This window comes from Gymnoscopelus microlampas (assembly GCF_963454915.1).
Source record: "Gymnoscopelus microlampas genome assembly, chromosome: 5".
NCBI lineage: Eukaryota > Metazoa > Chordata > Actinopteri > Myctophiformes > Myctophidae > Gymnoscopelus > Gymnoscopelus microlampas.
The window spans coordinates 9183545-9211094 of NC_139942.1; the positions used below are offsets into that span (position 1 = coordinate 9183545).

Consider the following 27550-nt stretch of genomic DNA (forward strand, 5'->3'; position numbering starts at 1 on the left):
ATATGTAATCCATGAAAAATACATGAGACAGACATAAGCATACATGAATGACCAAAAGTACACAGTCAGCATAAATGTTGTTGTTGTTGTCACTTGTTAACAGAAGAAGCCAGGAAGTCAAATGGAGTCCAAGAGAAGAAAAATTGAGTCAAAGGTATGTTTATTAGTGTGGTTGCCCGAATGGGCAACAAGACTATTGTTCTCTAGATACTTTATTCTTTCTAGATAAACGTTTTTCTTTTTTTCTAATCGCTATTCCTCCCACAGTTTATTTTTCCCAATTTTGTGCCATATGTCAAAATGACTGGCTTCACCAGGAATCCTGTGCTTGTACTTTGCTAAGAGATTGGTTGCATAGTTTTATTGATATTGATTTATTAGTGCATTAAATTTCCCCATCCACTTTAATGGAAAAGTGAAAAAAAATTTTTCTCAAAAACCGTAAAAGCTAGAGTTACCAGATTTAGAGGGGAGGTTCAAAGTTTATTGCCAAATTATTGAAACAAATAATACACCATTCGGCCTAATGGTGGCGCTATAACAGCCCACTTTACCTTTTGGCCTATAATTCTTGAACCGTAGGTCGTAAAATAAAAATCTTTTTTTCCCTAGATTCCTTGGGTCATTACGCAACTCCCCATATAGGCCAAGCCCATTTATGTCTGGATAGATTTTTTGATATTGATTTATTAGTGCATTAAATTTCCCCTTCCACTTTAATGGGAATTGCAAAAACTCCCATTCAAGTATTTTTTTCTCAGAAACCGTAAGGGCTACAGTTACAAGACTTGGAGGGGAGGTTAATAGTTTATTGTAAAATTATTTTAAAAAGAATCACACCAGTCAGCCACATGGTGGCGCTATAACAACCCACTTTACGTTTTGGCCTATAACTCTTGAACCGTAGGTCGTAAAATCAAAATGTCCTTTTCCCTAGATTCCTTGGGCCATGACGCAACTCCCCATATAGGCCACGCCCATTTGCGTCAGGATAGATTTTACGCCATTTAGAATTTTCTTCAAAACACACTTTTAGCTCCTCTTCCCACATATTTTGTCCAAATTTCACAAAAATAAGTACACATGGTCTCTGGGCCCATGCGGTAAACATATCCAAACGGCATTTTGATAGTCCTTACCGTTCGTCCGCAAATTGCTTCCAAAGTTAGTGGGAGGGGCCTGTTTTACCAAAAATGCCCCAAAACGCAAACGAAACGTCCAGTCAATCCCAAATTTGAATCACATGTCGTGGGTGGTTTACTCAACTAATCCCAAAAGCATTTCCACTTTGACCCATAGGGGGCGCCACAAATGCGCAAAATGTAACCGTTTCATGCAAAAACATTATTTCAAAGTGGATCGATCCTCTCAAAATGAAACGCAAGCGATCTCATGACAGACGCAACAATGTAATTGGCGCAGCCTCCGACGGTATTCCTCCCGGCGTATTCCTCGAGTCCCGGCGGCCGCAGCCCGCGACCGACGTCGGCGCAACCACACTCTGCAATTGCCCTGAATTGCGACGCGTCTAGTTTATATTTACAAACCAAACTAACTGAAGACCAGAGTGCAGTGTGTTTACATGCATTGTAGACATTCGCTAGTCAGACTTTAAAACTTCAGTATCTTGGATCCTTGCATTCAGGGGTGTCTTTGAGTGAACACTTCATTAGTCTGGTTGCCCGAATGGGCAACCAGACTATAGTACTCTACCGTGTTTGTTCTTCTTCTTCTTTATTCTTTTTTCTAGATAAACTTTATTTCATCGCGCTATTTCTCCCACAGTTTTTTTTCCCCAATTTCGTGCCATATGTCAAAATGATTGGCTTCATCGGGCCTTCATGGCTTGTACTTTGCTAAGAGATAGGTTGTATAGTTTAATTGATATCGATTTATTAGTGCATTAAATTTCCCGTCCACTTTAATGGGAAAATGAAAAAACTCAAATTCAAGTATTTTTTTCTCAGAAACCGTAAGGGCTAGAGTTACAAGACTTGGAGGGGAGGTTCATAATTTAGTGTGAAATTATTAATGAAAATAATGATATCATTCGGCCACATAGTGGCCGTTTTGGCTCATAACTCTTGAACCGTAGGTCGTAAAATCTAAATGTATTTTTCCCTACATTCCTTGGGTCACGACGCATCTTCCCATTTGGGCCATGCCCATTTTCGTCTGGATAGATTTTTTTATATTGATTTATTAGTTAAAACTTCCCCATCCACTTTTTTTTTTTTTCTTTTTTGGCTTTATGCCTTTTATTGATAGATCACAGTAGGCTGACAGGAAATGGGGAGAGAGATGGGAAGGTGACACGCAGCAAAGGTCGTCGGGATCGGGAGTCGAACCCGCGACACGTTTTCAGGCTGGCATTGCAGCCTAGGGTGCCTGGACCGCCACTCTGCGGCCCAGGCCTTCCCCATCCACTTTAATGGGAATTGCAAAAACTCCCATTCAAGTATTTTTTTCACCACATGGTGGCGCTATAACAGCCCACTTTACCTTTTGACCTATAACTCTTGAACCGTAGGTCGTAGAATAAAAAAATATTGTCCCCTGGATTCCTTGGGTCACGACGCAGCTCCCCATATCCAGACGGAATCCATTCCGTCTGGATAGATTTTCCGCCATTTTGAATTTTCTTCAAAACACACTTTTAGCTCCACCTCCTACAGATTTTTTCCAAATCTCACAAAAATCGGTACACATGATCTATGGACCCATGCGATGAACAAATCCAAGTGATAGTCAATACCGTTCGGCCGTAATTGGATTCCAAAGTTACCGGGAGGGGCCCGTTTTACAAAAAATGCCTAAAAACGCGAATCTCATGTCGAGGATGGTTTATTCAACTAATCCCCAAAAGCACTTCCACTTTGACCCATAGGGGGCGCCACAAATGCGCAAAATGTAACCGGTTGACAAAAAAAACTTATTTTTGGAGGGATCAGTTCTCTCAAAAAGAAAAGCAAGTGATCTCAGGAGTGACATGACGATGTCATTGGCCTGCTACATTTGTGGGAGGGGCCTGTTTCTTCAAATCAAAACGTCACGTGTCACAAATTCCCAAATTCGAATCGCACGTCGCGCGGCCTCCGACGGTATTCCTCCAGGTGTATTCCTCGAGTCCCGGTGGCCACGACCCGCGACCCGCGACCGGCGTCGGTGCAACCACACTTTGCAATTTCCCAGAATTGCGACGTGTCTAGTTCTCTTTTCTTTTTTATGGCGAAACTTAGCAAATCTACAAGCTATTATAGGCTAGTACCTAAATAGTTTAACACTGCGCCATCCATCCAGCCCCCAGGCTGGAACAGTTATTAGAAAGTTGACACTAAAGTTCTTATTCATATTAAAAAAGGAAATCATAAAAATGCTGTTATTAATTAGTGTGGTTGCCCTAACAGGGCAACCAGACTATTGTACTCTACCGACTTTATTCTAGATAAACTTTTTTAGTATTCGCTATTTCTCCCAAGTTTTTTTTTCCAAATTTCGTGCCATATGTCAAAATGACCGGCTTCACCGGGAATAGACTGTTTGTATTTTGCTAAGAGATTGGTTACATAGTTTAATTGATATTGATTTATTTGTGCATTAAATATCCCCATCCACTTTAATGGGAAAATGAAAAAACTCAAATTCAAGTATTTCTTTCTCAGAAACCGTAAAGGCTAGAGTTAAAAAAAACTTGGAGGGGAGGTTCACAGTTTATTGCCAAATTATCAATAAAACATGGTGGCGCTATAACAGCCCACTTTACCTTTTGGTCTATAACTTTCGAACCGTAGGTTGTAGAATGAAATAATATTTACCACTGGATTCCTTGGGTCATGACGCAACTCCCCATATAGGCCGCACCCATTTGCATCTGGATAGATTTTCCGCCATTTTGAATTTTCTTCAAAACACACTTTTAGCTCCTCCTCCCACATATTTTATCCAAATTTCACAAAAATCGGTACACATGATCTCTGGACCCTAGCGATAAACCTATCCAAACGGCATTTTGATAGTTACCGTTTGTCTGTAATTGGCTTCCAAAGTTAGTGGGAGGGGCCCGTTTTACAAAGAATGCCAAAAATCACGAATGAAACGTCCAATCAATCCCAAATTTGAATCACATGTCAAGGGTGGTTTACTCAACGAATCCCCAAAAGCATTTCCACTTTGATCCATAGGGGGCGCCACAAATGCGCAAAATGTAACCGTTTGATGCAAAAACATGATATTTGGGGGGATCAGTTCTCTCAAAAAGAAAAGCAAGTGATCTCAGGAGTGACATGATGATGTCTTTGGCCCGCTACATTTGTGGGAGGGGCCTGTTTCTTTAGTGGGAGGGGCCTATTTCCTCAAATCAAAACCGTGCGTGTCACGAACGCGGGATCCGATCGGCACTGAATTCGAATCGCACGTCGCGCGGCCTCCGACGGTAATCCTCCCGGCGTATTCCTCACGTCCCGGCGGCCGCCTGCAATTTGCAAATTTGACATTAACGATGTTAATTTATAAATCCACATTTTCCCTTTTCACTACTGGCTTATACTGTACTTTACATGACAAAATGACCCAAATGGGTCATGACTGTGCAAATTACACTGTGTAAAAATCTAAAGTGCTCAAACATCAGGTTACAATACATTTGTAAACATACATGCATGAAGTAATAGATGACCTCTCTGTTACATTGTAATCATTGCTATAGTTTTTTTTTGCTAAATTGATTAGGTGGGCCAGGCCCCATGGCTGTGCCCCTGAACAGGAGTCTCCATGTATCTCTAGCTCTTTAGTAAACAAAATCTGAGCACCTGCAAATTGGCCTCTTATAAATCAATACTGAAGATATTTTTTTTTATGTCCATCACAATTACACTGGAGTACCATTGCATTCCTGTATAACCTGTTGTCTTGGATGATACAGTTCACAGTTTAAACATTAAGCTATTAATTCACATAGAAAGTGTTCATGAAAGTGAAGTTTTGATTTGTAAAGCTTGTCGATATACAAGCTCATTTTATTTTTTAAATTATTAGCTTACTATTAGCCATTTTGGCTAACTCGGGGAACTCTCGGTGGCCCTGGACAGATATTTGATTTCAGTTACACATGAATGCATTTATGTCATATTTACATGTCGATTTAAGCTCTGAATGTGTATACATCCCCCCCTTCTGTCATGCTCTCTCCCTGGCCAAAACAAGTGTATTTATTTGTTTTTATCACATTCCTAAGCCAATCTTTTGACGATCAGGTCATCAAATCAATGTTTATTTATATAGCAGACTTAACATGACCAGGTCAACCAAAGTGCTGTACAGGTAAAAACAAAAACCAGAAACAGGAAGCAAACAATGCAATGTAAGCAGACAATAATATACAATGAAGCACAGACAAACAAACATTAGCACCAACAGGTGGAGACAGGGCTGCTTCAGTTATCACTGAAAGCCAGGGAGAAGAAATGAGTCTTTAATAAGGATTTAAAAATCACTAACGACTGGGCAGCTTTGACACGTAAGGGTAAGTCATTCCACAGCCTGAGGGCAGCCACCGCAAAGGCCCGGTTACCCCTGGTTACTTTCGTGGGTACGGTCGGCACCTCCAGCAGCACCTGGTCAGCCGACCTCAAGGCTCTGGAAACTAGATCAGCGAGGGACAGGGGAGCCAACCCATTTAGAGTTTTAAAAACAAACATTGACTCCATGTGTCGGCGATTACAAGGGGGAGGGGATTAGCATTACCTAAACCAATCCTAAGGGATCCCCACGCCCACCTCTGACTCTCATTGGACAATACATTTTGTACCGGAGAAGTCCTAGGTTCACACGAGACCAAGAGGCAAGAGAGAGGGACATTTCCAGGACCTTAGACAGGAATGGCAAATGGCAGATAAAACTGAGGGGTCATTTTTTTCTTTTTGATCAGAGGCTATACCACAGCATCCAGGGCCGGATTACCCATAGGCTGTAGGGGGCTTATGGGTCTTTTTTTTAAATAGGAATTAAATAACATAATCTTAACATAACCCTAACCCTATAAAACCAAAATAAAGTAACCAAAGACCGAAAAGAAACTAACAAAATCTGGCAATTTTTCGCGCGAGTGCACAATTTCGTTCATGGGGTGTGTAATTGATAGAAAAAAAGTCACTTTTGGGTGAACTAGTCCTTTAATGTAGGATCAAGTTAATGCTGCTGTTGGAATGTCATCTAGGATTCAGATTGTTCCGACAGCGATGCTGATGAGAATAAGAAGAAGAAGACAAGGAAGAAGAAGAGTAAGAAGAAGAACCAGAAGACGGTAATGAAAGAAAAAAAACATTTGATGGTTTGATAAAATGACATAAAAATTATAGACAGTTAAACATGTGACACATTGTGTGTTTGCAGGACTCTGGTTCCGGTACGGACTGTTCAAGTGAAGGAGACAAGAAGAAGAAAAGGAAGAAGAAAAAAGTAAAATGGCTGCCCTCTTTAAGCTCAGCCACTTTAACCCATTAAGACCTGAGGCTGATTCTACAAAATAATGTTGCTATAATAATATCAGTGGTTCTCAAACAAAAAGGAGAATTCATTTGACCATTGACCCCCAGAACCAAAGACTATAAAAATATATCTATATTCAAAGATTTGCAATTTTCTAGATTTTTCAAAAATAGCAGATGTACAAGCTCATAGCATGACTCGCTATGAGCTTGTATATCTACAATTGTTTTCATAGTATAAAATATGGTTAAAGTAGTTAAAATGATTGTGATGCTGTATTAACTACTTTAGCTAACAGACAGACAGACAGACAGACAGACAGACAGACAGACAGACAGACAGGGTTGAACATGGAGGTGAAAGACTAACTGTGATTGGCTCTCTGCTTTGCCTCCCAGACTCCTCCCAGCTCATCAGGAAGTGAACATGACAAGAAGAAGAAGAAGAATAAGGTACAGTTAAATATATTTAAATGTGTTTTCCTTCACACAAATGATGTGAACATTATTGATACACTCTCAGAGTTACAGACCTGTAAGGGTCCATTTGGTTCCATTATACACTCTCAGAGTTACAGACCTGTAGGCCTAAGGGTCCATTTTGTTCCATTATACACTCTCAGAGTTACAGACCTGTAAGGGTCCATTTGGTTCCATGTGTACACTCTCAGAGGTTTTGTGTTTGACCCCAGACAGTTTTTAAGTTGCTTAATTCAGTATTTGGATAATTGATATTAATTGTATTCAAACTCTATTTTCATTGTTAGATTAAATACATGAATGTTTGGTTTCTCTTACCTTTTCAACTAGTCACAGAATATTTATATCCAATATGATCCATAGCTACTGGCAGCATACAAGGTAGCTCTGTAGCTACTGGCAGGAGGCCGATTTTGCACATTTCTTTTTTTATATTACTCCTACAAATCGATGGCCAAAACGCAAAACCTCCTATCTGAAAAATGTTCATTGTTGGGAAAATGAAAAAGAAAACTACAAAATGTTGTATTTTTTTTGCACAATGCTATTTTTTTATGAAACCCATCACATAATACACCGTTTCTGGATGTCTGGACTATATTACATTATTATATGTTAATTACACTGATTTCATATTGCAAATGCAGATAGGAGGTTTTTCCCCACTTTTCCTGGATAATTCTGCAGATAGGAGCTTTTGCATTCAATGTAAAGTGACTGCTTAACTACATAATGACAAATAGTACTAGCTGCAAATACATACATTTACAGCTGAAAACAGTTGCATCAGTGGTGTGGTCTAGTTTTTTTTGTTGTTGAGGTATACGATAATCATTCCCTGCACGAAATGCACGTGGTTGTGGGTATACGCTAGTGCGTTTTCAATGGATGGAATGGTTAGTAGGCTAGACTGTATACGCCTTCTTCCAAAAAAACCTGCACTGTATACAGCGTAACACGATAGAACACACCACTTGAGTTGCATTGAATGCTTTTTTATTTTATTCAAAAACAAAACAAAGTTTGCAGGGCAATGCTCACAACAAGAATCTAAAATGAAAGTGCTTACAAATAAAATGTACAAAAAGGACAACAGGAATACAATTAGGTGGACTAGAAAACAGCTGGCCCAGGCACCCCTCAACATAATCCCCCCTATACCCTCTACCCCCAACTCCACCACCTGAAATACCCCCCCACTCCCACAACCCCCATTCCCCCTAACCAGCACACTACACCCCCCAGACCCTCATGCCCTCCAACTCCCCTAACTCATACAACTGGATCACCAACCTTGTGTCCAGTGTGGATAGTGGAATAGTATGTAAGATCATTGAATGTCTTAAAGAGCCTATAAGCAAGGAGGAAAGACGGATGCCTTGACCCTAGAATCACCAAAGCCAGGGAGGAGATGAGAGCAGCACACAGGGGCTTTGTCGCTGACCAAAAAGGAGAGGGTCTGAGGGAGGAATATAAGCGGAGGAAGGAGGAGCTATACCAAGTGTATGCAACTCGAAAAACAGGAGCTGACCCAAAAGATCAGGGACATTAAAAAGGTGCATGTTAAACAAAGCATGGCAAGAGCTGGAAGCTCATCAATGAAATTTCTGGCAGAAGCTCTTCTCAGACTTCCAAGATCTGGGGAGAAAGCGCAGAGGAACGAGTTGAAACATGGTACCAGCAGAAGAAGAGGATGATCCGATGCTCTTGTCTTCCATGACCTTCCCATACCAGATCATGGATCATTTACCATGGATGAGTACCAGAGGGCCAAGGCTACTATCAAGTGAGGCAAGAGGAGGATGGAGTGACAGCAGAGGTTCTGATGTATGTGCCCATAGACGAGGTGGTGTTGGATTTCATCAAGCACACACGTCTAGTGAGCTGCCGAAGCTGTGGAGCAAAATGATCATCGATCCAGTACCAAAGTCAGGCGACCTCACCAAGACGGACACCTCCAAGGCATTAACCTGAGCTCACAAGTCGCCACAGGATGATCCTCAACCGTCTTAGACCCATCTTAGACCCTGTACTGAGAAACTCGCAGAACGGCTTCCGCCCAGAGCGAACAGCAGACGGGCAGATACTGGTGCTGAGGAGGATACTGGAAGGAGTAGGAGATGAATCTTTCAGTGGTGATCACCTTCATGACTTCCAAAAACGCTTTTGGCACCATCCACCGGGGGAAACTGATGAACATTCTCCAGGCCTACGGAGTTCCTGAGAAGATGGTTCAGATGATGGAGACACGCTACTTGAGGCAGTCCAGGTAGTGCCTCAGTCCAGGACTTGAGGCAGTCCTTCAAATAACCTGGGCCTGGACTGCTTCAATGGAGCAGGACCTGAAGGTCCGGGGGGCACTTGACTGGAATGCCTTGCATGGGATGAGGAGAGTGTGGATATCAGACATGGGAGAAGACCTCAAGAGGCGGCTGTTCATATAGTTACAGTTGAGTCAGTACTGCTGTATGGGGCTGAGACATGGACCATCACAGCACAACAGGAAAGGGCCTTGGATGGAGTCTGCACAAGAATGCTATGAATGGCACTAGGAGTCACATGGACGGACCAAATCAGAAATGTGGTCCTCTACGGGAACCTACCATGTGTCACAGACAAAGTCAGAGAGAGAAGGATGAGGCAGGGCACTGCGTCAGGCACCCATACTGTAACTAATGGCAAGCAAACTGACACTATGGGAGCCAACCCAGGGCAAAGCCAGGAAAGACAGGAAGTGCACCACCTACGTAGATGCACTTCGGCGTAACAGCTTAGCCAACAACACTGTAGAGCTCAAAACCCTGATGCTAGATAGGAGAGTGTGGAGGGCAGCTTTTCAGGAGTCCCAAGTTGGTGTTGGCTAGACCACACTCGCATCGCGAAGACCCTATTCTATATGATCCGGCCTAACTGACTCATGCCCCCCTCAACATAATCTCCCCCCGTACCCTCTACCCCCAACTCCACCACCTGTAATACTCCCCCACTCCCACAAACCCCACCCCCCCAACTGCCAGCCCACACCTCTCCACCTCCATAACTCAAAACCCCATTCCACTTCAGGAGTCCCGAGTTGGTGTTGGCTAGACCACACTCTCGCATCGCAAAGACCCTATCCTATATGATCTGGCCTAACTTGCCTATGCCCCCCTCAACAAAACCCCCCCCATACCTTCTACCCCCCAACTCCACCACCTGCAATACTCCCCCACTCCCACAAACCCCATACCCCCCAACTGCCATCCCACACCTCTCAACCCCCATAACTCAAAACCCCATCCCACCCCATACCCTCGTACCCCCAAATCCCATCCAATCCATTACACCCCCGGTCCCCATGCCCCCAACCAACACACCACAACCCCCAAACTCCACCCACCCAAGCCCTCATGCACCCCCCACCCCATAACCCCCCAACCGCCACCCCAAACCTCCCACACCCCATAACTCCAAACCCCATCCCACCCCCATACCCTCATACCCCCCAACCGACACAACACAATATTCTCACAGGGTTGTTGGCTGCCACGGTGTTCACGTGTGATTTTGATCTGCATTTAATAAAAAATCACAACATGAATGTTCACATCTAAGCAGCAATGACAACCTCTAACCACAAGTTCAAAATGTTCAACGCCAAAACCTCCTATCTATACCTAAAAATTACCTCCTATCTACATAGATGCACATAGGAGGTTTTTACCTAGAAACAGTTAGGCTTACAAATTAATAAATAATGTTTTTTTAATGCTCATTTTGAGATCAAGACATTCTACAGTACTGTAACAAGTATTACCAATCACATTTTTGATCAACTCACACTCTTGGTGTGATAAAAGTTTCACCACCTGACACTAATCATTAGCAATCAACAAGGCAATGCAATTAACTTGACAGTTACTAACAAATACTTAAATAGTAAGGGTGGAAGACACTTTTTTATTTTGAAAATAATTGATTAGTACAAACTGAAAGACATTTAGATGGTCTACATAACACAGAATTCTAAAGTTTCAGCTCTGTCTGCTGCTCAACTAGTTCTGGTGCAGATAAGAGGTTTTGCGCTTCAACATTTTAGCACTAATTGGCACTGAACAAGATAGGAGTTTTTAGTCAAATGACTTTTCTGACAAAATGAGGGGCGGGACTATCTTGCAGACAGACTGAGCATGTGCAGCATAGCCTATAGTCCTCATCCACAGTGAAATCTGAAAATCATGAAATTTGCACTTAGGAGGTTTTGCGTTTTGGCCATCGAAATGTTGTCCAACCATCATGCAAATCGGTACACATTAACTCTTTAGTCAAGTGATCAAGACGGATCCGTCTGATCTGTCAGATGTTTCACATTCCATCCTGATTGGCGAATTCCCAACATTGCTGGCCCTCAATAATCTACCTGACCTGGCGGGGACCTGTGCTCCTAGGAGCACTTTTCTCTCTTGTTTTGTTTTACCTCATCAAAGTTCAGCAATATTGTTCATTATAAAATGTTTATATAATATCCTGTCATGACCAGCATGAAGACACAGACGCTGACCCTCCAATGTCAAGTTTAAGGTCAACAAGAAGAGGCGTCTCTAAAGATGAAGGTGAGCTAAGAATAGGTGTCTTCAATAAACTGATGAAACTGTCTGGTCTGTTCACACTATTTACCTGTAGTCTGTAGTATGCATTTAAGTGATTCACATACAGTACTGTGTTAAAACATGTCATACATATCCTACATACTATTAAAATAGATCTAACATTCCATGTATAGGATAACTTTCCAACTGACATTTGGTATATGTTATATACTGTAATGCTTGTTGTTTGTTCCAATGATTATGAAACTTGTTTTAACAAACAACTAGTAGGCTGTGTATACAAACTATATCAAATGGCAAAAACTGAGCCATTCCTATACAAACACTAAAATACAAGCGTGTTGCGACACATTGTGAGAACATTTGGTGTAGAAGGAAATACTAGCAGACCTACTAAGGAGCCCTGTGGGACCCCGGACAAAAAAGTTTAGTGTTTAAGTAGTTAAAGCATAGAATGTTCAGAAGCATGATTAAATAAGTTTTGACCACAGAGATAAAGTTTAACCAACAATACAAATTTTCATTCCACTTAAATATCTTCAGCGAGTCTCTTTGTTGATCAACACCGGTCTAAACTGATTGAGAGAGTGATCATGGTCGATCCCATCCTGGATCTGCTCCTTCAAGAGAAGGTCATCACCCAAGAGGGCTACAATAATGTGACGTCTAAGGATACCAGTCAGAATATGATGAGGAAACTCTATACACTCCTGAACTCCAGCACATCCAAAAACACTTTCTACAAAGGTCTAGAAGAACATGAGAAGTGCCTCCTAGATGATCTGTAAGCAATTGTCCTTTACATTTATTTCTCCAAAAGTCTTGGAGGACAATGACAACATTGTGTACAAATGAATGTAGCTTTTCAGGCCATGGTGTGTTTGTTTGCTAACTTTACGCTTAAAGAGACAAACACATTTATTCATAGTCTTCTCTAATACTACATTTATTTCCAGTTATTGACACATGTTTGGTCCTATAGAGCCTGTAGTATTTATATAGAATTGTTAGATTTATATACGGTCCTATAGAGCCTATAGTATTTATATAGAATTTTTAGATTTATATACGGTCCTATAGAGCAGTGGTTCTCAACCTGTGGTACGCGTACCACCGGTGGTACTTGAGCCCCCCCTTGGTGGTACGCGGAAGAATCTTCCCAAAAATGAAAAAAGTGGGGGGGGAAATGAAAAAAAAAAATTATATATATGAAAACATAATAAAACTATCGAAATACTACTTTGAATGGAAATAACATTACCATAATATCACTCAAATTTAATTTAAAAAAGGTTTTGTTGAACACTTTGTCAGTGTGGGAACAGCGCATTTCCTGGCTGTTACTTTGAATGCGCCGGTACTGGTAGCCACGATCAAAACAAACACGGTGAAGGGCAGGGGTGAAAGTGGGCCGGCACGGTCCGGAACGGCGTTCCGGTAAAAGATTCGGTGGCGGAACGCCGTTCCGTTAAGAAAAAGTCAAACGGGACGACGGGACACTCTCACAGATCCGTGATTTCCCCCCACTGTTTGTCTGACTTTTTTTTTTCTCCCCCGTTCCGCATAAACAGCTGCTTTCGCGTGAAGTTAAGTAGTTTCAACTAGGCTACCTGGGTACTTCTACTTCCAGTAGTATGATTTCAAAATAAAACGTGTGTTGAATTGTAACATTACAAGGATAGAGTTTTAAAAAACCTCTTATTCTGAAATGCACATCGTTTTGAAAGGAAACCAGATTTATTTTCTGGAGGCCACTTGACAGCTTTCTGCTCACGGAACACAGCTCCACTTGACTAACGTGCATCGTCAAAATGTCAATAACACGGACGTGGGTCATGGGACATTATGGAATATAAAGACTTTGTGGCAAAAGTTCATATTTACAACCATGATCTCTGAAACCAAGACAATGTGGGGCTATGGAACAAAAGTGTGTTTTCTTTCATCTTTTCAGAAGGTGAGTAATTCATCTTATCTAATGCTGACAGTGGTGGAAAGTAACTAAGTACATGTACTCAAATACTGTACTTGAGTATAATTTTAAGGTAATTTTACTTGACTGGAGTATTTCCAATTTGCAATATTTTTATTTCTATTCCAATACATCTCAGAGGCAAATATTATACTTTTACTCCACCTCAATTATTTGAAAACTTTAGTTACTACTAGTAACTTTGTGGATTTTAATTATTATGACAAAACATACATAAACCGCTTCAGCCCCATTTAAACTTTGGCTTTTTGAAAATGTACTTGGTATTGTACAGTATGGTCAAGTTGGACATGAGTTAATAGCGTCACAATCATTTTTAACCACTTAGCTTTGGCTATTCAAAAATAGCAGGCACCGTGCTATGAGCTTGTAGATCTGCTATTTTTGGAAAAACCTTGAAAAAGTGTTGCATATCTTTGAATATATATTTTTTTTTAAGCGAAAATGAACTGATATCTTTGCTTCTGGGGGTCCCTGGCACAAAACATTTTCAAATGGGGGTCCACGGCCGAATGTTTATCAATTTAGGGGTCCTTGGCATGATAAAGGTTGAAAACCACTGCCCTAAATCCATCCTAAACCCGCCCAAAAAGCATCAATAACCGCTAATAACCGCCCAAAAAATCGCGCGCGCTGCGCGCGCGCAAAATATCGCACGCGCGCTTCGCGCGCGCACGATGCCAAACGTGCACGCGCGCGGCGGTAATGGTACTTGGAATGACAGATAAAATCTGAGGTGGTACTTGTTGTAAAAAGGTTGAGAACCACTGCTATAGAGCCTATAGTATTTATATAGAATTGTTAGATTTATATACGGTCCTATAGAGCCTATAGTATTTATGTAGAATTCTTAGATTTATATACGGTCGTGAAGGAGTGTAAAACCCTACTCTCCTTCAAAACGGCCCTGAAAGAGAACTGGCAGGAGGCTGCAATTCAAAACTGGCCCCTGTGAAATTCAAAGCCTAGACCCCCCCCCCCACCCCCACCCCCTCGAACTGTTTACTGTACATAGTTTTACATGATGTTTTGCATAGTAGTGTATGGCATTAAATGTTTCGATGAATTGAGTACAAAGGACCCCAATGAAAACAAGCCATAGGCTTTCTTGGGTTTAAAATCCCCTTAACAGACCTTGTATTGAACTGTACTTTCTTGTGATTTTATTATTGGTTTAAAATGCTAATAAAGTATTCAATCATCAATCAATTTCAAAACAGGTGTCCTCAGCCTTCTCCTCCATCACTCAGTGCAACACAACCCAAAGCAGCATCTACATCTGACCCAGGTCAGTGCTGTTTAAAGTTTATTGACTCTAAATGGAGACATTTCATGATGGTTTATATCTGCTATTGTAACTGTTGAATTCCATTATGTTTCCCTTGGACAATAAACTTACATGACACTTGCACTCAATTACATTACATTGCATTGCATTACAGTTAACATGTTTCTGATAATGGTAGCATGTAGCAATGTTGCATCAGACATGTCAGATCATGTTTTGTAAACATGGGTCTCAGGTTTGTACAAACCAGCTGGAGTAAAGTAATGTAAAGTAAGCAAAGTAAAGTATAAAAGATCTAGACAGAAATATAGTAGTAATAATGTCAAGCGAAAATATTTTGTTATTCATTATGTTAACACATCATGCCGACATAATTTCCCTCAATATCTAAAGGAATCGCTTTGTTCCTTACAGATTTCCTGGTGAAAAAACTAAAAGATACACATCCTATTACACACTACCAAGACAAGCTTAAAACAAACGTTGAGGATCCATTTACGTGTGTACCAGACGGGACAGTCCAAAGGGCGGATAAGAAGGATTTTGAAGAATGCTACACGCGTCTCACTATCGCACGTGTGAATGACACAGAGATCAGTAGGTCACCTGAGGTCACACAGATGGAGAGGAAGACAGCAGGGCAGGAGATCCAACTCAGCGAAATCTTTAAACACCCTTCTGGACAAAACAAACGCATGAGAACAGTGATGTCCATTGGCGAAGCAGGAGTTGGCAAAACCTTTCTCGTACACAAGTTTGTCTCTGACTGGGCAAAGAAAAAAGATCAAGATCCCCATCTCACATTCGTGCTCCAATTCCGCCAGCTCAATTTGTTCAAGGGGCGAAAGTTTAGTTTGGCTCAGCTAATTCATGAATGCAACCCCACATATGAATGCATCTCAGAAGAAGCTCTTAATGACATCTTCACCAAGCTGCAGATGTCAGGAGATACTAATTACGACAAGAGTCCCTGCAAAGTTCGGTTTGTCCTGGATGGGCTAGATGAAAGCCACATTACCTTAGACTTCAAAACCCACCATGAATGCTCTAAGGACTTGTCCCAGGCCACCTCACTGGAAGCTTTGCTGGTCAACCTCATCAAAGGGAGACTGCTTCGCTGTGCTCAAATCTGGATAACCACACGCCCTGCAGCAGCCAAACAAATCCCTGATGGCTTTGTTGACATGGTGACAGAGGTGAAAGGATTCACTGATGAAATGAAGGAGAACTACATCAGGAAGAGAATCGTAGATGAGAAGCAGGCCAGCAGAACCATTTCACACATCAAAGCATCAAAGTACCTCCACATCATGTGTGAAACCCCAGTCTTCTGTTCAATCCTTGCCACCGTTCTGCAGGACGTGTTGAAGACAGATGAGAAAGGAGAGCTTCCCAAGACCCTGGCTGAGATTTACAGCCACTTCATCTTTGTCCAGACAAAGAGGAAGTGGCTAAAGCATGGTGAGAATCAACAGAAACTCACAGAGGCTGATAAAGCAGTTCTTCTGAAGCTGGGCATGCTAGCTTTTGAACATCTGCTGAAAGGCCGGCTCATTTTCTACGAAGAAGACCTGAAGAAATGTCATCTTGATATTAAAGAGGGTCCAGTGGACTCAGGACTGTGCACAGAGATCTTCAAACCAGACAGTCATTTCTTCCATGAAACCGTCTACTGTTTTGTTCATCTGAGCATCCAGGAGTTTCTGGCTGCAGTTTACCTGTTTGACTGTTTTACACAGAAGAACATGGAGGTACTGAAAGCATTCCTGAACAATGATGATTTCAAAAGCAACAGTTCCCTGTCTGACTTCCTGAAGGCTGCAATTGAAAAAACCCTGCAGAGTGAAAGTGGCCACCTGGACCTCTTTGTCCGCTTCCTTCATGGAATCTCACTGGAGTCCAACCAAAGAGTGTTAGGAGGCCTGCTGGGTCAGACAGAGAACAGTCCACAGGAGATCCAGAGAGCCATCACCAACCTAAAGGAGATGGATCCCTGCAGTGGCTCTCCTGACAGATGTATCAACATCTTCCAATGTTTGATGGAGATGAAGGCCCACTCAGTAAGTCATGGGATTCAACAGTACCTGGAGTCAGGAAAGAAACTCTCTGAGATCCAGTGTTCAGCTCTGGTCAGATTGCTGCAGATGTCAGAGGAGGTTCTGGAGGTGTTGGACCTGCAGAAATGCAACACATCAGAGAGGGCGCGATGGAACCTGGTCCCTGCTGTGAGGAACTGCTCAACAGCAAGGTTAGTAGTCATGTAGACTGCCCTAGCGTGTCTGATATCTGGCATAGAGGGGTGGGTTCAAAATTTCCGGTTGGTTAAGGAAATTAAACACTTCCTATGCGCGGAACACCAACTCGCTGGCCCAGGCTTTTTATTTTTGAGCAAAAATAAAAAGTAAAAGCCTGGAGATCGAGGCTAGTAGTCATGTGAATGTCAACATGTTAGAGCACCATTAACCCATATACTCCTTTCATTCAAAATAAAAATAAATTAAATTGCACACAGACAGACAGAGACACAATGAGAGCAGAGTTTCATAGTATGCTCCACTTGGGCGGAGGCGCGGCTTCGCCGCGTCTCCTTCCGCGTTCGCAACCACTTGGGCGAACGCGTTCGCAATGAGAAATTGATCATACCATTAGTTAAGGGGTGTACAGAGGATGCTCTTTTAAACAATGAGCTTGGTCATAACTTAGGTTTACAAGTTACTTCATACATCAATACACATTCCAGTTTAGAGACAACTCTCCATCTGTTCTTCTTACTGACAGCGTGTTAATGTCTGAAGAACCAGATAGAAGATATTTTAGATGCCTTTCACACACAAGGTTTGCTTTAAAGGTTCTGATCAAGGACCACATGTTTATATTTGGTCTGGTTAGCGTTCACACAGCACTTTGTTAAGAGAACCAAAGTATGTAAACAAATGACATGCGGTCGTACAAGCTGTTCATCTATTGACAGAACATTTCTTCACTTCACTGCCACAGAGTGGAGCAACAGCAGCGTGTTGTGATCGTTTTTATTATTTAATGTTTGTATTGTAATCAAATGAGAACAGTGGAAAGTTATGAGCACATTTCAGTTAAATTTGTGTTAATCACGGCCGCTTATTTACTTGTCCAGAAAACAACATTTCAGGCAGCACCACAGGGAACCTCCTTGACAGTGAACATCACTGATCTGTTTTGTTCATCTCTGATTTTACATTTAATCTGTAATTACAGACTTGTTGGCTGTGACCTCAGAAAGGAACACATTGAGGTTGTGGCTTCAGCTCTCAACTCTGATCCTTCACATTTGAGAGAACTGGACCTGAGCGGAAACGGCTTGGAGGTTTCCGGACTAGAACTCGTCTGTGCTGGACTGAAGAGTCCACATTGTTGTCTGGACATTCTCAGGTCAGATAAATGTACAATCTTTATTTTGATTTGTATCAGTTCTGTTATAGTAAGTGATTATAATGTAGTTATGATGGTGGTACTTTATTTGAAGAGTGTGGTTAGGGTTGAAATCATGGTAATCCACACTGACCATAATATTGATAAGATACAGTGACTAATATATGTAGTCTTTATGCTGAGATACCACATTTACCACATTATTATTAAGTTAAAGTAGCAATACCACCATATAAAAATACATAAAAGGCCTGTATTCAAAATATCACTTGAGTTAAATGGTGCATTTATATAGTGCCTTTATCCATGGCACTTTACAATGATTGTGCATTACATTCACCCATTCATTCATACACTGATGGAGGAGGAAACCATGCAAGGCACCAACCTGCTCATTGGGAGAAATTAGCTGTTCAGCGTCTTGATCAAGGACACTTCTACACTGACTCTGGGGGAGCCCGGGATTAAACTGGGAACCTTCTGGTTGCCGAGCGGCCACTCTACCCCTGAACCACTGTCGCCCTAAAGTACAAAAGTATTGGCAGTATAGGCTATAGTTAAAGTACAAAAGTATTGGCAGTATATAGTTAAAGTACAAAAGTATTGGCATCAAAATATACTTCAAGTACAAAAGTAAAATAACTCACACATTTTTGGGTGTTGGACTTATGCAGTTACCTTGCTATGATTAGAAATGGATAATTAAAAAAATCTCCTCATTGACTTACATTGTACGGTGAAACAGATCTCAAAGTCACTCTTTCAGCACATAAACAAACACAAACAAAGCTGATTCAGACAATATCACCAAACCCAGTACTGTTATAAAAAATGTTAACTTCCTGTTGATTTTAGTATTTGAAGATCTGGATCCACGGATCCAGTCCGGGTTTTCTTCCTAATAAAAATGTAAAAATTTGCAGGAAGTTAACTTTTTAACGTTTTTTTTAAACGGTACTGGGTTTTGTGATGTTCTATATTGTCCGAATCAACTTTGCATTTGTTTGTGCTAAAAGAGTGACTTTGAGATCTGTTTCAGTGTACAATGTAAGTTCAACTAATGTATCATGTAATGAACCATAGTTATTCATCTTAAAGCAGTTCATTGTAATGGACACTAGAGGGAGTATCTCACCTCAGAATAGAAAGGAGTGAGAGGGTGTTATGCAGTGATTTAATGGGTTACAGAACATGTGTGTGACCTTTAAAAGTTTGGAACTAAAGAGCAGGGACTCCATACTGTGTCTGTTCATCTCATTCTAAAGAGCAGGGACTACATACTGTGTCTGTTCATCTCATTCTAAAGAGCAGGGACTCCATACTGTGTCTGTTCTTCTCATTCTAAAGAGCAGGGACTCTATACTGTGTCTGTTCATCTCATTCTAAAGAGCAGAGACTCCATACTGTGTCCATGTGTTTTCATCTCGTTCTTTTTGACTTACACATCATAATTCTGCCAAACAATATCCTCAAACTGGAGGTCTTGTGTGTTCTGAAGCTGCATCTCTTAACCATTACAAGAAACGTTTTGAAGTAAAATACAATATGTTTACTGAAGGACTGTAAAAGTACCAATTAATACACTAACAGTTTACTGAGGGACTGTAAGAGTACCAATTAATACAATAACAGTTTACTGAGGGACTGTAAGAGTACCAATTCATACACTTTGTGGCCCTAACCTCTAGTCCCAACCTCCCAACCTCACGGCCCACCTGCTGTCAAGGTCAAAATAGGTCAAACTTCATGTATCTGGTTGCTATGGCAACCTGCCAGATCAGGCTGAGGGTCTGATAGGCAAATCAGAAAATCAATCAAGCCGAGAGTCTGATCACTGATGGAGGTGGGGTAAGATGTCTAAAACATAGAGTGTGATCACTGATGGAGGTGAGGTAAGATGTCTAAAACATAGAGTCTGATCACTGATGGAGGTGAGGTAAGATGTCTAAAACATAGAGTCTGATCACTGATGGAGGTGGGGTAAGATGACTAAAACATAGAGTCTGATCACTGATGGAGGTGAGGTAATATGCCTAAAACATAGAGTCTGATCACTGATGGAGGTGGGGTAAGATGTCTAAAACACAGTCTGATCACTGATGGAGGTGAGGTAAGATGTCTAAAACATAGAGTCTGATCACTGATGGAGGTGAGGTAATATGCCTAAAACATAGAGTCTGATCACTGATGGAGGTGGGGTAAGATGTCTAAAACATAGTCTGATCACTGATGGAGGTGAGGTAAGATGTCTAAAACATAGAGTCTGATCACTGATGGAGGTGAGGTAATATGCCTAAAACATAGAGTCTGATCAATGATGGAGGTGGGGTAAGATGTCTAAAACATAGTCTGATCACTGATGGAGGTGGGGTAAGATGACTAAAACATAGAGTCTGATCACTGATGGAGGTGAGGTAATATGCCTAAAACATAGAGTCTGATCACTGATGGAGGTGGGGTAAGATGCCTAAAACATAGTCTGATCACTGATGGAGGTGGGGTAAGATGCCTAAATAATAGCCAGAGCTCTGATCAACAGTCTGTGGCGGGTCTTGGAGGCATGTGGAGTGATCCTGTGCTTGCGAATCCCGGACGAACTTCAGAGCTTTTGTCAATTATAGTAGTAAGATAAGATAACAGTTTACTGAGGGAGTGTAAGAGTACCAATTATTACAATAACAGTTTACTGAGTCTACTGTGTAAAAGTACCACTCACTATTAAATGCACAGCTCAACTGATAGCCTTGTGTGTTCACACTATGCATGTCTGGATAAACAGCGTTATTTAATCCAAAACGACTATAGAAAGTGCTTGATTCTAAACAGAAGGTAAAGTGATAGCCATTAGCTCCTTTAATAGATGGTTCTCTATCCAGGAATACTGTATTTTATTCATTTGTAATCATTCCTCTCTCTGTCTCTCTGTGTGTGTGTGTGTGTGTGTGTGTGTGTGTGTGTGTGTGTGTGTGTGTGTGTGTGTGTGTGTGTGTGTGTGTGTGTGTGTGTGTGTGTGTGTGTGTGTGTGTGTGTGTGTGTGTGTGTGTGTGTGTGTGTGTGTGTCTCTCTCTCTCTCTCTCTCTCTCTCATACTTAGATTGAAAAACTGCTGGTTGTCAGAGAGATGCTGTGAAGTTCTGGCCTCAGCTCTAACTTCTAATCCCTCCCTCCATCTGAGAGAATTGGACGTGAGTCTAAACATGGTGACTGAGTCAGGAATGAAGAAGCTGCTCTCTCTCTCTGGGCTGAAGAATCTCCAGTAAGTAGACTTGGCACTGTTTTCCACGCCTACGCGCTAGATTGTTCACGTGTAGGGGTAATGGTGTGTAGGGGTAATGGCCCTACACGCTAGATTATTCACAGGTGTGGTTTGGGCTCTAATCCTCTGGGCTCTAATGTTGGTAACCACTATGCACAGGAATGCTACGCACACCAAAGTCTTTGTAGTGGTGTCGGCCCACGGCAGAATAATCCAATGAACTATTCTTCAGGAGACATAAAGGTGGCCACACACACATTATATCACACGAAGACTAGTTATTTTGTTACATTAATCAAACCAATCAGAGTATCGGTTGTCATTCCCTTTAAGACCAAGGTCACACTATGCGTAAAACACAGTGCTATGCTGTGTGCCTTTAAGTGACTAGATAAAGAGAGCACAGAAACATCACATTGTAAGGAGAGATATTCAACATAGTGCATAGCCGTCACAATCACTGTAGCCTCTATCTAATCATATCTCATGTTCAACATCTCTCTGTGTTGTACTGTACACAAATAAATGCCCCCCCCCCCCCTGTCTCTATGTCTCTGCACAGAAAGGTCCTAGGTTTACATTCCAAGCTGTAGCATTTGATTGCCTTGAAATATATCAAATTTCATAGAAAGAACACAGAATTAACACCCACATTCTGCTGATTACATAATTTAAATATAGTCTGGTATTCAAAATTCTATTGAGTAAAAGTACAAAGGTATTGGCATCAAAATATACTTAAAGTAACAAAAGTTAAAGTACTTATATCGCCGAATGTCCCATTTCATAAGTTTTCAAAATGTATAAAAGTATTTTGAAAATAGCTGATCTACAAGCTCACAATGTGTCCTATTGCCACGTGTTGTGAGATTGTAGATCGGCTATTTTCAAATAGCTTGAGTATATGTAGGTCTGAAGTGGTTAATGTATGTTTTGTAGTGATACTAAAACCTAGAATGTAACGAGTTACTAAAGTTTTCAAATAATTGTAGTGGAGTCAAAGTACTATGTTTACCTCTGAGGTGTAGTGAAGTAGAAGTAAAAGTACTGCAAATTGAAAATATAAAATATAATAAGAAAATTATTACTTGAGTACATAACGGGAGGTCCTCAGTTATGAACTACAAAGACATAGCGAGGGAAGGCAGTTAGTTTGTCAGGATGAGCTGCCTGGTCAGGATAATGTTAGGAGAAACACTGTAGTGTACATAATAATAATAATAATACTAATAATAATAGTGTCAGGTAGTGGAGACGTTGTGTTAGACAGACATTGATGCATTGTTGCTGTTCTACTTCCTACAGAGTGACACATGGTGGAGAAGATCGGTTCAATCCTCATCTCATTAAAGGATGTGAGTATCTGTCAATATTGACATTTTATACATAGATTTTTAGGGCAGATTCACACCTACAGTACCTAATGTATGGTTTGGTTGACTCTGTGCGATTCAGGGGTTTGTTGCAACATTGTTGCATTTTTCATTTGGTTTGGTTTTCTTTCACATTGTACTTTGTCAAACACAACAAACATTGCTAACAAATGTCACATAGTTGAAACAGGACCTTGTTTATTGGACATCAAGAAACTCACCGTCATTGTCTTGTCTTCCATGGGACAGTAACTATGAAGCTGGATTTAGGGGTTAATGAGGTAACTTCAGCTGAAGCCCTGTTTCAGCGTTACAAGTTAGTTGTTCACTTCTTAGCGGGTACATCACCATGGTCATAGGCGGCGGGTAATGAAGGCTAGGGTAGGCTAAGGCTTCCCAAAAGTTATGCTGGGAAATTCTAGGAATTGTGCAAATTATATATAATATATGTGTGCAGCATTTGATAATAAATCAGTACACTCAGGCAAAAATAAGGATTAAATAACCTAACCCTAACCCTAAAACCGAAATAAAGTAACCAAAAACCAAAAAGAAAACTAACACAATCCGCCCAGATTGTTGCACGAATTGCACGGATTTCGGCGCCCGCACGCAAAGCACTGGCTAGTAGTTCGGCTATTTTCAGTGGTGTAAAGTAACTAAGTACATTTAATCATGTACGGTTCTCAAGTACAATTTAAAGGTATTTTTTACTTAACTGGAGTATTTCTAGTTTTCAGTACTTTTACTTCTACTCCACTACATCTCAGAGGCAAATATTGTACTTTTACTCCACTACAATTACATGAAAACTTTAGTTACTAGTTACTTTGTAGATTTTGATTATTATTACAAAACATATATTAACCACTTCAGTCACATATACATTTAAGCCATTTGAAAATAGCAGATCTACAAGCTTGTGAGCTTGTAGATCTGCTATTTTCAAAAGATTTTAGTACATTTTATAAATTTGAAAACTGAAATGGGATGTTCTGCATAATGAGTACTTTTACTTTTGTGCTTTGTACTCAAGTATATTTTGAATTCCGGACTTTAACTTGTAACAGAGTATTTTTATATTGCAGTATTGATACTTTTACTTAACCCATATAGACCGGGAACACACCTGTGTGTCATTTTTAGATCTCTTTGGCTATTCAAAAATAGCAGATATACAAGCTCATAGCGCGGCACCGAGTGCCGCGCTATTCAAATCTTTTCTCTGGGGGATTCTACAAATGTCTTCTAAATCAATTTTTTTGAAAAAACGTATGTTGCTATAATATAATGATAATAATAATAATAATAATAATAATAAATATAGCTGCAAGCAGCGATAATACGGGGCCAGTGAATAGAGAGAGAGAGAGAGACATGGAAACGGAATAGATTGAAGAGAGAGAGAGAGAGAGTGACATGGAAACAATAGATTGATGAGAGAGAGAGATGGAAACATAATGGTTTGATTGGACATCTCAACCTACTGCCATTAACAGGATTCGAACTCTCAACCTTCAGACTAATAGGCTGCAACACTACCTATAGTGCTATAGCTTTGTCGAGGCTGATATTGTCTGTTGAAGATCATAAACTCTTGCCTTCTTTCATGAACCAAGCCCCTGTTTCACTAACACTAAGATCACTCGTTCACAAACCATTTACCAATGAAGAAATTGTACATCTCCTCAGAACCAAAACTAGTGAAAGTAGCCGATCTACAAGCTCACAAACCATGAAAGGTTGTGAGATTGTAGATCAGCTATTTTCAGAATGAAGTATGTCATACGTTGAAAAAACGTACTCTCAAATAAGCATTTCAGGTTATCTTTACCATTTGCACATGTATTCATTGATACAGTTATGTTGTTTGCAATTCAACTTCAATGAAGTCTGCATCAAGTGAGGCTTGAACTGGCGACCTTGAGATTGTGAGGCATTCATTTAAGGTAGACGCCATTGGCCCAACAGACAAGTAACTGTGAAAAAGGAGATCACACAGATGATACAGTTTCACGCAAATAGCTGAAAAATCCTGGGTTTAAGTGTTTTTCAAACTGCTCAAAATTGCGGACAATCTAAGGGCGGAGCTTACTGGTCAAAGCGATAGATGTGTTCCTCATGAGTCAAGGCACAAGTGTAAGCAAGTTTCACGACTTTCGGCCAAACGAGGCATGACTTTTGCCTGTTTAAAATTTGCATTTTCAAAAAATTGCTATAGCGCCCCCCTTTGGCCAATTGGAGTGAGATTGGTTTCAGTGATATTTGGAATGACTCTCTACATTACTGCAACGTTTCAAAGAAATGTGAGTCTTGCATGTATGTGTTAGGGGCAGATGAATAATTTTCATAAAACTGCAATAGTTAAAATCTATAAAAAATCGATGGAATGACCCTGTACATTTCTGCAAAGTTTCAAAGAAATGTGAGTCTGCATGTATGTTTTAGGCACAGATGAATACTTTTCATAAAACTGTAATAGTTAAAATCTATCTCCTCCTGGGATTTTTGAGCAATATGCACGAAACGTTTAACCCTTTGACGAATGAGTGTGAGAATTATTTTTTGGTAGTTTTTCATGAGCATCTACCATATGGCCGAGTTTCGTAAAAAGCGACGGCACGGTTAAGCCAGAACTGGCAAAAACAAGTATTTTTCAAACTGCTCAAAATTGCGGAAAATCTAAGGGCGGAGCTTAATGGTCAAATCGATACGTGTGTTCCTCATGAGTCAAGGCACATGTGTAAGCAAGTTTCACGACTTTCGGCCAAACGAGGCATGACTTATGCCTGTTTAAAGTCTGCCTTTTCAGAAAATCGCTATAGCGCCCCCTTTTGGCCAATTGGAGTAAGATTGGTTTCAGTGATATTTGGAATGACCCTGTACATTTCTGCAAAGTTTCAAAGAAATGTGAGTCTGCATGTATGTTTTAGGCACAGATGAATACTTTTCATAAAACTGTAATAGTTAAAATCTATCTCCTCCTGGGATTTTTGAGCAATCTGCACGAAACGTTTAACACTTGAACTTTGGACCACTGCCTACAAAAATTTCCAACGGATTTTCCATAAGTGAAAAAATGCAGAAGTTAGGAGCCAATGACTGTTTTTCATATAATTCAAAATGGTGGGAGATCTAAAGGTCAGAGGTCAAAAGTCAGAGTGTGAAAGTTGTTCAGCATGAGGAGACGCATATGTGTATCCAAGTTTCATGGCTGTAGGTCACAGGGCATGAGTTGTACCTGTTCAAAGTTGCCATTTTCAATTGAGTGCTATAGCACCACCTTTGGACGAAAGATTGTGAGAATTATTTCTTGATTGTTTTTCATGACCATCTACCATATGGCCGAGTTTCGTAAAAAGCGACTGCACGGTTCAGCCAGAACTGCGAAAAGTGGCAGAAGAAGAAGAAGAAGTGACAGAATACTGCCAATAACAATACGGTTCCAGAGCTGAGCTCTGGCCCCGTAATAATATAATAGTAATATCAGTGGTTCTCAAACTTTTTCATGTCAAGGACCCCCAAAGTGATATGTATTTGGCTGCGGACCCCCATATCAAAATATGTTGTTCCAGGGAGCTCATAGAGCGGCACTCGGTGCCGCGCTATGAGCTTGTAGATCTGCTATTTTTTGAAAAATCGTGCTAATTCTGTATAGACAAAGATTTTCTTTTGTTTTAATGACACAGGTGTTTTACTTAAACCATTAAGACCCATTAAGACCGGGAACAGCATTTAAATAGTTAAATAATGATTATTTAAAGAGTGTGTGTGTGTGTGTGTGTGTGTGTGTGTGTGTGTGTGTGTGTGTGTGTGTGTGTGTGTGTGTGTGTGTGTGTGTGTGTGTGTCTCAGGGAATGATGTGTTTAATGTTTAATGTGTTGTTTTTCTCATCAGATTATCATCCTCTCACACTGGACACAAACACAACACACTGTGACCTCTCTCTGTATGAGAACAACAGGAAGGTGACATGGGATGAACAGGTTCATCAGTATCCTCCTCATCCTGACAGGTTTGATGTACAGAGACAGGTTCTGTGTTCAGAGGGTCTGACTGGATGCCGTTACTGGGAGGTAGAGTGGGAGGGGAGTTATGTTTCTATAGCAGTGACTGACAGAGGAATCAGCAGGAAAGGAAGTGGTAATCACTGTAGGCTTGGATACAATGACATGTCCTGGAGTCTGTTCTGTAGAAGAGGTAACAGGTACAGTGTCATACACAATAGTAAGCAGACTGTCCTCCCTGTCAGTTCCTCTAGAGGATCTAACAGAGTAGCAGTGTATCTAGACTGTTCTGCTGGAACTCTGTCATTCTATAAAATATCAGAGGACATTCTGATACACCTATACACCTTCAGGGACACATTCACTGAACCTCGCTATGCTGGGTTCTATGTCTGGGCTGACTCCTCAGTGTTTCTGTGTGAGCAGAAACACTGTAGAAGTGTATGTAATGTAATGTAAAGCAGAGATAGAATCTCTATGTGAGGGTGACATCAGGTCGTCATGGTTACTCAACATGTCTGAGTGAGTCCAGGTTGTCATGGTTACCACAAGTACTTCAATCTGTAAATCAGTGTTTCTCAGTGGCGTCATTAGGGGTGGGCTTCGGTGGCTATAGCCACCAATGTTTTGTCCAAAGCCACCAATAAATAAAATATATATATTTTTTTTTGA

The 27550-nt window shown here is 40.9% G+C and overlaps 1 protein-coding gene across 1 annotated transcript; it reads left to right on the forward strand.

Moving 5' to 3' along the window:
• The first annotated feature begins 93 nt into the window (after window positions 1-93).
• On the forward strand, window positions 94-27550 carry LOC311044714 (NACHT, LRR and PYD domains-containing protein 3-like). The gene is made up of 12 exons (XM_084056469.1): window positions 94-154; window positions 6215-6301; window positions 6391-6456; window positions 6885-6938; window positions 11485-11557; window positions 12098-12338; window positions 14768-14835; window positions 15250-17083; window positions 18070-18243; window positions 21337-21498; window positions 22804-22853; window positions 26769-27550. The coding sequence occupies exons 1-12, from the start codon at window positions 122-124 to the stop codon at window positions 27335-27337; spliced, it is 3411 nt and encodes a 1136-aa protein (XP_083912595.1). The 5' UTR covers window positions 94-121; the 3' UTR covers window positions 27338-27550.